Source organism: Carassius auratus, unplaced genomic scaffold, assembly GCF_003368295.1.
Source record: "Carassius auratus strain Wakin unplaced genomic scaffold, ASM336829v1 scaf_tig00025065, whole genome shotgun sequence".
In the NCBI taxonomy this organism is placed as follows: domain Eukaryota; kingdom Metazoa; phylum Chordata; class Actinopteri; order Cypriniformes; family Cyprinidae; genus Carassius; species Carassius auratus.
Genome location: NW_020525391.1, coordinates 38339 through 50333, shown reverse-complemented (window position 1 = coordinate 50333; position 11995 = coordinate 38339). Strand labels below are relative to the sequence as shown.

The 11995-nt window shown below is 34.6% G+C and overlaps 1 protein-coding gene across 1 annotated transcript in view; it reads left to right on the top strand.

The window, feature by feature from the left end:
• Window positions 1-2502: 2502 nt before the first annotated feature.
• The window catches only part of LOC113078269 (A-kinase anchor protein SPHKAP-like), a 47241-nt gene continuing 37748 nt past the window's right edge, over window positions 2503-11995 (top strand). The window contains 2 exon segments of the mRNA XM_026250598.1: window positions 2503-2602; window positions 6288-6398. Of these exon segments, the coding sequence (XP_026106383.1) occupies window positions 2519-2602; window positions 6288-6398 (195 nt within the window). The 5' untranslated portion in view covers window positions 2503-2518.

The window sequence follows — 11995 nt, the reverse complement described above, 5'->3', positions numbered from 1 at the left end:
GTCCCTCAAGGCTCACAGGTAATCGGGCCAAAAGATATTCATAAACATTTTAGGCGAATATACAGTAGGCTGATATCCCAAGACAGCTCTTCAGAATGAAGCAGTTAAGCCTTCTGATGCCCAAGTGTTTGCTTTCCTGGATGGCTGTCTAACCTTCATGACCTCGAGGAAAGCCCAGCAGAACCTGTCCTTTCTCAGGGGTGGCTTGAGTACACAATCGGATTAGTGAGAGAAGAGACATGGAATAAAAACACATTCACACAAGTCAGAAGTCACAGTAGTGGACTAGCAACTGTTTTCGATGTAATTTTCTTGTTCTGACATGTGTTTCAACTGTTAGACAGTTTGCACGGTATGTAGCTCTCTTTGAAATGTTACAACCGTGCACGTTCAGACAGACGTCATGTGACATGCGTCACATCTCCAGCTGTTTTTCAGCATTCTGCCACAAGTTTTGTGTTTTAAATCAGTTTAAAGTAGTCCAGACATTGAAAAACATGTTTAGTCTTTGCTCTCTTCCATTCTGTTACACTCAAAAGATTTATGAAAATCTGAAAATCAGGTATCATTCACTGACTTAATGATTTTGTAAATATAGGTAGTTTTGACCATCGCTAATGTGTTTCCACAGTCCATTACAGAAGGCACTAGATGTACTTTTGAAATCTTTTATTGTAGATAATAAAGAATAACTCAAGATTTGAGTTCACTCTAGCCTCAGTTCATCATTTACTGTCGTGACATTTTATTTTGTCAGCGAAACACAAGACGAAATATAAGGAGGAAAGTTTTCAAGAAGGTTTATGATGATTTATACTGCAAGCTCCTAAATGACAGAAAACACTAAAAGTATCTACTTATTCTTGTGTAGATGTTTTTATGTAGTAAAACTGCGTTCCAAGTCTTATATTTTGTAGTTGTTGTTTTTTATTTGCTTTGACTGATCACATTTAATGGTGATTTTAATTTAATAAACAGATCGTTAATGGTCCTTTGTAATGCTCATTGCTCTTTGTGAGGGTCGACAGTATTAATCACTGTGCATTTAAATGGAAAAGAGCAGGCCAAAATCTCACAATTGAGAACAAAATATTAAACGGCATGAGTTAGGAACAGCATGAGAGTAAGTAAATGATGACAGAATCTATATTTCACATTAAACTCTCCCTTTCACGTGCAATTCAGTTGTGATCCCACAATTAACCCTGACCAGGGACCAACCGCTGCTGCCATAAAAATGGAGAGCACGTACATTCTGCGAGTTCATTTATAATATAAACAAAAGAGGGGAATTTGTCTGCGTTCAGGGAGAATATGGAGCTCAGATAGAAATGCTCTGGAGCAGAAGAACACCATTGCACACTGAATGATCTGCATAATGTTATTCTTCTGTCACCTCAGAGGATTGGCTGTGCTGTTTTCATCCTTACTTAATGTATCCCCAGTAGTCAATTAATCTTGACAAATTTAATTAAACAGTCCACGTTATTTTCCTTCCTTTCACTGTCTTTATCTACAAATGTCATTTGCTTTATTTTATTCATACATCCAGACTTGTTGCTAACCCGTTCTAAGCCCTTCTTCAGACGTAATGTTTTTCAGACATCAGTTATAGAGTGCAACAGTCCGGTTTTAGAAGGAAAAGCATTCTTTTGTCTGTAGGGAATTAGATTTTTAACGACAGACCCACTCTGAGTTCTGAGGTTGGTAATCAATAGTAAATGCTTTTGTTGAAGCCATCCATTTACACTGTTTTCAACTTTTAAAATAACTGAATAAAGGGGTAGTTCACCCAGAAATGACAAATCTGTCATCCTTTCTCACATTTTGCCCACACGTCATTCCAAACCTGTATTGGGGTTTCTTTCTTCTCCTGAACACAAAGGAAGACATTTTGATGAATGCTGGTAACCATAACAATTGACAGTGGCCATTGAACTTCCACAGTAATGGAAGAAAAGAAAATTGCATGGAAGTCAATGGCTACCATTAACTGTTTGATGACCAACAATCATCAAAATATTTTTTTGTGTGTGTGTTTAGCAGACAAATCAGGTTTGGAACGACGTGAGGGTCGAGTGAATTAGGATAATTTTCCTTTTGTGGTGAATTATTGCTTTAAATGCTGAATTTGTGATTGAAAAAATGCATTACCCATGATTCTGCACCAATCAAAGTGCCGTTGCAAGCTAAACATACTTAAATTTGTGTATATTATGCATATTTTGCAATATACTTAACATATATTGTTCCTGTCTATATGAAAATCAATTTCAAAAGAATTCTTCATCATTCGATTGTATTTTGCTTCATGGGATTGTAGTTCTTTCTCTCATAGCTGGTTGGTTTGGTGTATGGCTCATAATGCTTTAATGAAGACAATTTTGAAATCCTAAAAAAAAGCTTCTGGAATCAATCCAGCTGAAAAAGTGGAGAGCGACTAATGCTCTCTGTTGAATTGATGGTGGATTCAATTGTTGTCTCTCTCTTCTTCCACAGTAATTTCCAATCGTCTGCCATGTTTGAGGGGTCTGAGTCCGCGGACACACAGGAAGTCAAATCTGAGAGCACCCTTGGGTCCTCTGTCTCCGCCTGCAGGAAGGTGTGTGTGTGTGTGTGTGTGTGTGTGTGTGTGTTGCAAGTACCCAAATCATGCAAGTACATGAGCGCAAACACTTCCAGCTACACCAAAGTTATCTAGTTAGTGTGCAGTAGGTTTCAGTAGGTTTCACCATATGAGCTCTTGTGTTTGAGCACAGTGTGATTAACATGAAGCCTTACTGATTGGCTGACTCTCGCACCTGTCCAGGGAACAGAGACTGTGGCTTTCTGCCATCAGCACTTTTTACTCTGTAGGCAGCTGCACTACAAGTCAGGTTACATTAGCTGATGCTCTGCCAGCGTGAGCGAGAGGAAGGACAGAGAGAAAGCCGCAGTGTGACAGAACAAGCAGCATGATTAATCCAGTATCTCCCTTGTCTTCCAGCTCTTTTAATGTTTGTCTCCTTCAGCCAAGCGCTTTATTATTATTAGTGGATTGGTCTTAAAGAAAAGCAGGCCATTTGGGAGCAGATGCTGGATCAGGGGAAGAGGAAGTTACAATAGTGTGACACTGGGCTAATCAGTTTTGTAGCTCTCATTGGAGCTGTTGTGAGATTAAAGTGGATGGGTCATCATTTATGGGAATAGCACAGGGTTCCACATCACTGTTGCAGATCTGAATTTTGTTTATTAATTGTAATTTTAATTTTTTTTATCATTGTGCCTTAACTATCTAGATCAACACTATTTTTAATGACACCGATAGAGCTTATTTTTATTTTTAAGAGTCAAGTAGTTATGTAGAATTTATTTGAATTCATTTGTTTTATTTCTGCTTTTGGAGATAAATCAATCAATCGACAGACAGGCAAATGATTAGATAGATTTAAAAACTAAATGCAACAATAACATGCATTATTGATTAATATTAGAAAATATTAAATAATAATATTTATAGATTTTCCTTTATAATAATTGTAATAATATATCAAATATATCATAAATTATTATTATAAAATTATTTATTATTGTTGTTATTACATATATTTTAAATAAATACAACAATTATTAAAATAAATGGATAAATTATAAAAGGATAAATGAATATATGGATGGATAGATGGATTTAAAAACTATGCATAATATTTAAAAATAGTAATTATTTTAATAATAACAACAATAATATAATGTTATTATCATTATTATGTAACCATAATATTTTAATAATTAAGTTTATTCACATTTCATAATATAATAACAACTGCAATATTAATAATAAATAATTACACTATTTTCTATAATTCCTTTATAATATTTAATCATTATGCATTAAATATTGCTGGAATGAAATAATGTTGTTTTGTCACAGTTTTTCATCACTTTAAAGTGCTCTTGTTGCTTCAATCAATGTTGAATCTTACTGGCAAACCCAATATGGAAAAATAAATTATATTTATTTCCACACGTCTCTATACTGAAATAAATCAGGCTGTGTAATGATGAGGAAGGATAACTGTGAGAAAGTCATTTCATTTGGCAAGCAGATGCAGTTAACTTCATTATTAAATGAAACGACCAAATACCATAAATACATATTCATCTTGCTCGTGTGCTAATGATAACCCATCTGCCAAAGGTTACCAATTCATATAATATCGTATTAGCTCTTTCAGTAGTTTAACCACAGTGAACCGTGACGCAACTGTCCCAGCATCCCTGTCATACGGTGGACTGTGCCAGGAAACAGACGGCACAGATGGCACACACAGCAAGGGCAGAGAAAATACACACGTGCTCACACATAAAAACACACACAGACACCCACAAACTAATTAAATGAACAAGTGCACGCACACACACAAACACACGATGTGTTTTCTGCTTAAATACACACTGAGATAATCAATGCTTACATAGCCTCACTGATAATGAATCAAACTGAAGGTTACGCAATAACAGAGAGAGTCAGTGTTTGTTTCAGGGATGTCTCGCGTACCAGTAGTGCTAGTGGTGCTAATTCAATTAGACAAACATCTTCAGTTTGCATCTGTCTGCATCATGACCTAGGCTTATAAGCTCATGTTATGAAACATTACATGAACAGCACGGTTCACTGACAGGCCACACACTCTACTTTTCATTAATAATCTATAATAGGTCATTACTGACATGGTTACTTGGCTGTGAAGTTGGTATGTTACAGACCAGTGACAGCGTGATTGCCAGAAGTATGAAATATTCATATGTAAATGATGATAATAAATTACCAATCAACTCAGACATGGCAAGGTCAAAGCTCGCCTGTCCTGATAAGTTAGTACGCTGAATATTTGATTGAGGAAATCTATTAAATTTGAGATCATATACTGTAGCAGTTAAATTAAATCTAGTTTCGTTTTGGGGTCATTTGGACAGTGTGGCCTCATAGTAATCCTATAATATTATCATTTATCTTGGGCGATCTGATCCGTAATAAGTGCTAAATATAGATGTAAATGAATTTCAGAAAGTGAAAGCACATTCAGAGGTGATGCACGTGACCACTTCATATTTGCGGTGTAAACGCTAATGTGTCCTGAAGACTCCCAGAGTCCCAACGGCGGCACATTAGCATTGTGCCAAAGGGTTTAAATGGAGGACAGGGAGTGCTGTTTGAAATTAAATGGTTTATGTTTAAAAATGTATTGAAATGCACAGATATTGAAATACATAAAAATACATAAAAGAACATTGCTTTCAGGAAGCCTGAAAAGTGTAGAGGATTAAGAAAAATTTAAGAAAGTTCAAATGTGCATGTTTTATATTGTCTGTATTTTATTTTATTAATAAATTGCATAAATTTATTTATTTATTAATTGCATAAATAAACGTGAAATTATTTTATTTTTTAAGTACAGTATTTCTGTAAAATATGTGATAATTTATGAACCTGTCTTGGTAAAAACATTTCTGATTTTGCTTGCTTTTGTAATAAATGTGTTATTAATGGCAAGTATGTCATGTGGATGTGATCTGCTTTTAAGTGTAATTATCTTCTCTTTTTTTTTTTTTTGGAAGAAGAATTAACATTACTTTGAGAAATTATATTTACACTGTTATATATTAATCAGTATTGTATCAATTAAAATAAACGTCTGGTATCACCAGTCCCTTAACCCAACTGACAAATGGATATACATATTTAAAAACTAAAAATCTAACATGTATTATTACTAACATTTTAAACGTGAATTAATAGTATTAAATACGCTGTCTACACATGTGAAAATTCTAAAAGTTATTTAATAAACACATTAAATAAACAGTTTTATATAAAAAATAATTTGATGAATAAATTAAAAATAAAACATTAACAAAATATTTTTTTATATATTTTTAATTGATTCCAGATATTTAAGACTTCATTTTACATTTAAATGGCACTTATACTATAGTTAATAGTTTTAAAATGTACAGTTAGATATGAATTTTCAACCCAATTTAATTACAAAAAATGTGTGAATGTATTTAAAAAAAACATTATTTACACTGGCATGCAATCTGACACCTTTCTTGATAAAATCGAACATGGGAACTTCACACATTTAATGTGCAATATTAAAATATTGCCTACAGTGCCTAGCAGGTGTCTTGGCTGACCACATATGAGCGGTTCACCCGATACGGACGTAAACAGGGTCTGTGAGTTCAAACATGTGTTTTTTTTATGCTTTGCCTCAGTCTAAAGAAGTGTGTGTTTGTGTCAGGTTTTGTGCAGTAACAGTGTTCTGGATTCGTCGGAGTACTGGCTGAAGAACGATAAGGCGCTCTGCAGAACGGGGTTCCTGGAGGACCAGCAGGACGGCGGCTGCCCTACAGTGAGTCTCTCTCAGAAGTGCTTTATCCATACGTTTGATTAACGGTGTGTGTGTGGAAAGTGCAGTGGCATTTATATTGTGCTCAGCCTCCCGCTGATAAATGTGCTCTTGATTGGGGTGATTGTGTGCTGTGATGTTAGCTGTGGCTGAATAATATATACAGTAATTCTCTGAACTGAGAGAATACATTTAGCTGCACTAACTGTGGGATGGGATAATTAGAGCCTAATGACAGATTTTATACCTCACTTTACTTTAATGACAAGTTTCTTGTCTGATGTAAATGACGGCTCTGCACCCATCTCACTGTGCATAACATCATGCCATGATCTCGCTAGCATTACTGCTTCTTGGGGATAAAACGCTACATGTCTGATTATTTGCGTAATGCTAATTTTATGGAAAATTAGTGCTAGGATTTTTCAGTGTTGCAAGCCTTTCCTTTATATTTTTGGTTATGTCTGGAGCATTTTACTAGAATTCAACTAATTGGAATTATGAATTTAGTTTGGGAAATTCAGCAGACTTCAGATACTCAGTTCTGATAGACTAGAATGTGTGATATGTCAGCATGCATTTATTTTGGCCTCCTCACTGACAGCCGTAAAAAAAAATAAAAAATAAAACCAATGACAACCTATTGCAGACATCTTCTTTAATCAACTAGTTATGGAGGCTTCTTCATGGAGCATTGAAACCTTTGTGAATAATTTGTTTCTTATTAAATGTCTATGGTTTGGCGCTCTGTGAACCCATGAACCAGTGTCTATATGTTTTTACCTCATCTCAGACCAGTTTTCTACATTTTCAGACTTTTTTCTCGCAATTCTGACTTTTTTCTAGTTTATATTTAACAGTTTTAACTTTTTTTTTTTTATCTTCTTGTGAGTTTCTGTCTCAAAATTATGTTTGTATCTCCCAGTTCTGCATTTTATCTTGAAGTTTATCTCGCAATTCTGACTGTATTTCTGCATGTATTTATACTTTTCTCCTCAAAATGATGTTTATATCATTTAGTTCTGCGTTTATATCTCGATATTCCTATTCATTTCACAATTCTGTGTATTTATTTTCTCAGAAATTCCCAGAATTTTGTTTTTATTTAACAATTTACAATCTTGCAATCCATCTTGCATAAAGGTTTTTAAATAATAGTTACAATATGATTATTTCAAGCTGAAATTTATGCTAGGAACTTGCAAAACAAAAGTGTTTAACAAAATTGTTTGTTCAGATGACTTTTGGACAGGTTTTAAACAAAAACATTTGTAAGAAGAACTTTTTTACAAGTTGGATTTGCAGTGAAACAAGCAAAAATCTACTTAGCATTGTAACATTGTAATAAAAACCAGTACTATTTTAATTGTTCAAAGTGGGGCTGATGACTGCTGGTTCTGTAGCCAGGAAACTTCAACCCTTAATTTGTGATGGCAGAAAAGCGCGTAACATGTCCTGGTCAGATTGTGTCTCTTCCGCCGGCCGGCTCAGGTGCAGTCAGAATAGGTTTCATCGGGGCTGTGCTTTTACTGCACTCATGTCACTCATGATGGTCCTTTAACACAAAAGCTTCACACCGGGAATCAAACCCACACACACCAGCTGGCGCTGAGATACTAATGCCAGCGCTGAGTCCAAACACTACACTCAAGTAGAGACAGAGAACGTGAGAAAGACACACTCTAAAGAAATCCAGCAGACACATTACCACAACTGAAAAAATGCATGATTGAAATTAAATCTTTTAAGTTGAACACATCATTTTGATGAGTTCTGTTGATATTAAGGATGCACCGAATCCAGATTTTTGGGGTTCGGCCGAATACCGAATCCACTGTTTAAGATTCGCCCGAATCCGAAACCAAATACCGAATCCTACTCGCATATTGCATTAACACAGTAAAACATATTAATGAAGTAAACAACGTCCACAGCAATGTATTTTTCATTTTATTTTATCTGTAAAAAAAAAAAGAAGAAAAAAAGAATAGGCAACATTATGCAGGATGACAAGTGAGAAAAACTTTTGGACAATTACCAATCTTATGTTTTTCTTTTCTTTTTAAAATCTGAATATGTTTGGTGACTTAACTGAAATTAATGTTATTGAACATTAACTCAATAAACATGGATAGTAGGCTGTTTAGTTTTCGTTTATAACAGTAGGATATGCTACGATTAGAACAGTAGCCAAATATTACGAAAAATATTACGGAAGATCACACATCTGCTGCAAAATATTAAAATTAACGTAAAACCTCTAATCTTTCACATGAAATGAGTTTCATTAAAAAAAAAACAAGACGCTCTGCATTAACAGGTGACAGATGGTTGCAAGTGTGGGAATGAATGTCCCCAGAAGTACTGAAAAGTCCTTCACTGGGCACAGAGGCAGATTTTAGCAAATTTTGCCAGCAGTGGAAATCGCTGCTGGTTTGTCTTCCACCGCTGAAGAGGAATCAAAGGCTCACCGAAAAAACGATTATCTCCACGTCAGTACCCGATGTGACTGGCTGGCTCTGTATTGCTACGGTATAAATCGTCCCAGCCGCTCAAGATTCCTGAACAGTTTAGTTTACAGCAAACTGTTGGGCCATGTTCCTCCTCATATAAACACCTTCATGCTATCAACGGCCACGTGACGTCGACCAGCATAGCGCAAGCCTAGGGTTCGGTTCGGTGAAAAAAAAAACTAAGATTCCAGTATTGCCAGTATTCGGCCGAATCCGAATCCTGGATTCAGTGCATCTCTAGTTGATATAATTGTGATCAACTTAAACGTTAAAATTAAGTGTAGTAATTGTATGTGGTTTTGGTAGTGCTGTCAATCGATAAAAAAAAAAAAAAAACGTCAGTAATTAATCTCACTTTTTTATTTTTTTTAAAAATTGTGATTAATCATGATTAATCTGACCTAAGTTTTTAAATCTTAAGTCCGTAAACCTTTGGCAGCCCAATAGTTAATAAACAGAACTGTATGCGCCTTGCAGAAGAACATTGTAGCCGGATATAATAGTCCAATAAAATAGTCTGAATATAAAAATGTATAACAGTTGTTCCATAGGGACTGAGGATAAGTCAAATGCAGAGTTTGATAAAAATGGATTCATGATATACTTGCTTATTATATACAGTTTGTACATTTTGAATAAAAAATAAAGTTACGGACCGCAGCTTGAAATAATTTCACATTCAATGTTCAAATTAATGTAGAAACAACATAAAGTATATATTTTTAGATTTGTTTAATGGCATCTTTTTTGACCGAAGGCATAGATCACTGATACCAATACTACTGATGTCTCTAGGATTTTTTCCCCTTAATGTTTAACCATTGACTATGTGTCGACTATACTAACATTACTGTATAATTGAAAGCGATGAATTTTAACATTCATTAGACTTAAAAAAAAAAACTCTAATTTAAGTGCCCTTAAAACTATCTTCACATAAACCCATTATAATGAATGCCATATTTACCTGTGCTTTCAGCAGGAAATATACGGAAATTTAATAAAGTTATCAAACACTGAATTCTGAATTAAATATAGATGAATCTTTAAATTACAAAAGTTATTGATATCCTATTTTTCTGTTGTTCTTTGATGAACAGACATCACAGCAGCTGGGATATTAGGTTATTTGGCTGCTGTCACTTTAAGAGATGCAGCTGATGAATGTGATGCAGATCTGACATGCATGCTCATAGAGGGAACATTCATTTGCACTTTAATATGAAATGATACAGGTTTTACGGTGTGTCGAAGGAAGATGAAGATAGAAGGTTCAGTTCCAATTTAACAATAAGCACAGGCAGAATGGCAAAAGAACACAAAACTTAACATATTATAGAACAGACAAAGGCTAAGGGAGAACTGAAGGTTTAAGTAGAGGAGCAAACAAAGGAACTGACAAGTTTTTAATCAGACACAGGTGAACAGAATGATAATCAGGAAACTAAGGAAGACTAAGTAACAGGGAAACAGACAAACTGAAAACACAATGAAAACTAGGACAAAAATCAAACATAATCCTGACTACAGGCTAGAGCACGCGCTGCCATATTTGTGCATGTAATTGAAGAGCATGTGCTATGAGCCCAGTATACACTGTAAAAAATAATTCAGTGGCTTAGTAAATTTCACAAAAATAAAGAGCTATATTAACTTAATAAAATCTTTTGAAATCATTTAAGTGATATTTTGAGTGGGTCAGATTAAAAAGAATAATTAAAAATCCAACAAATAATTTCTCTAAAATTTACATATATTATTTAAGTTTATGTAATGAAAATAAATAAGTATTTAACTAACTAATTATATTTTTAATATACCTTCAATATTTCTGGTGAATTCTAATAGAAATATTTGATAATTATTTACTTGTACTGATCTGTTTTAGAAACTAAAATTATTAAGTATTTCCAACCAATTTTCCTAAATAAAGTTCCAACTTAATAAATGACAGTTTAAATAAATTGAGTAAATTTCGCGGCTAAAGTGATCACGTGTGCAGCTCCGCAGGAAAAAAAAAATCTGCTTTCCTCAGCAGCGACGTCGACTAGCCATATTACACCTCACAGCTCCTGGTAAGTAACGTTAGTCAGCTAATCCTACTTACGTTTGTAACACTTTATTAAAAAGTTAATAATTATTAAGCATTTTCTAACAATTGTCTTTGTATTTTACGTCATATTCAACAAGTTTCGTAGCTTAATCGAAGTCACCTGAAGGACGGCTTTCCTCAGCAACGGCAAGACCCGCACTCCTCTCATATCGTGGTACGTTATGTAATTTAGCCAGCTAATACTAATTATGTTTGTGATGTTTAATTCAGAAGTTAATTATTAAGGATTTCCTAACAATTGTGTTTGTATTTTGCGTCATCTTAAGAAGTTTAACAAGTTTCGCGGCTCAAACAAGAGGCACCTGTCACTGAAGGACTGCTTTTCTCAGCAACGACGTGAACAGCATTACTCGAATTTCCTGTAAGTAACGTAGTCCTTTTATAACTATGTATATTTGCAATAATGTTTTCAAAAGTTGATTAAACATTGACCGTGTGTACGTGTACATAACAGTGTAGTTTTCGAAGTTAGTTAGTGGGGCAGCCATATGTATGTTAGTTTTTTTTTTTTTTTTTTTTTTTTTTTGGAGTGGGTTAACGTTCGTACTATTTGGATCACCGTTTATTTCAACCGCCATTTGAAAGTCTAACGATAAGTGTACCGTGGTCCAGCAACTATAACTATACATGCCCAATGGAAAACGATTTTGTACAGGTTCCCCTTTGGGGTCAGTGGCTTGTCAAAAGGGAACACATCATTTATGAACTTTCAAATGACAACATTCTTTCTTGTAAAAAGCTGTCACGTTGTTGTAAAACATCATAATTACTACATGAACTCAAGTATGAGCTCTTAAATCACCACTACAAATACGCCATGCAAAAGTATTTAAAATGGCGTGGACATAACATAGACTGGTGCGTTTTAATCAGCTCCCACTATAGGGAGTCGGACAGTTTAAGGCCTGCTCCATTGTAAAATCATTCTAGTGCACTGAAACCTAGATCACATACAATATCGGTCAAAAGTTTGA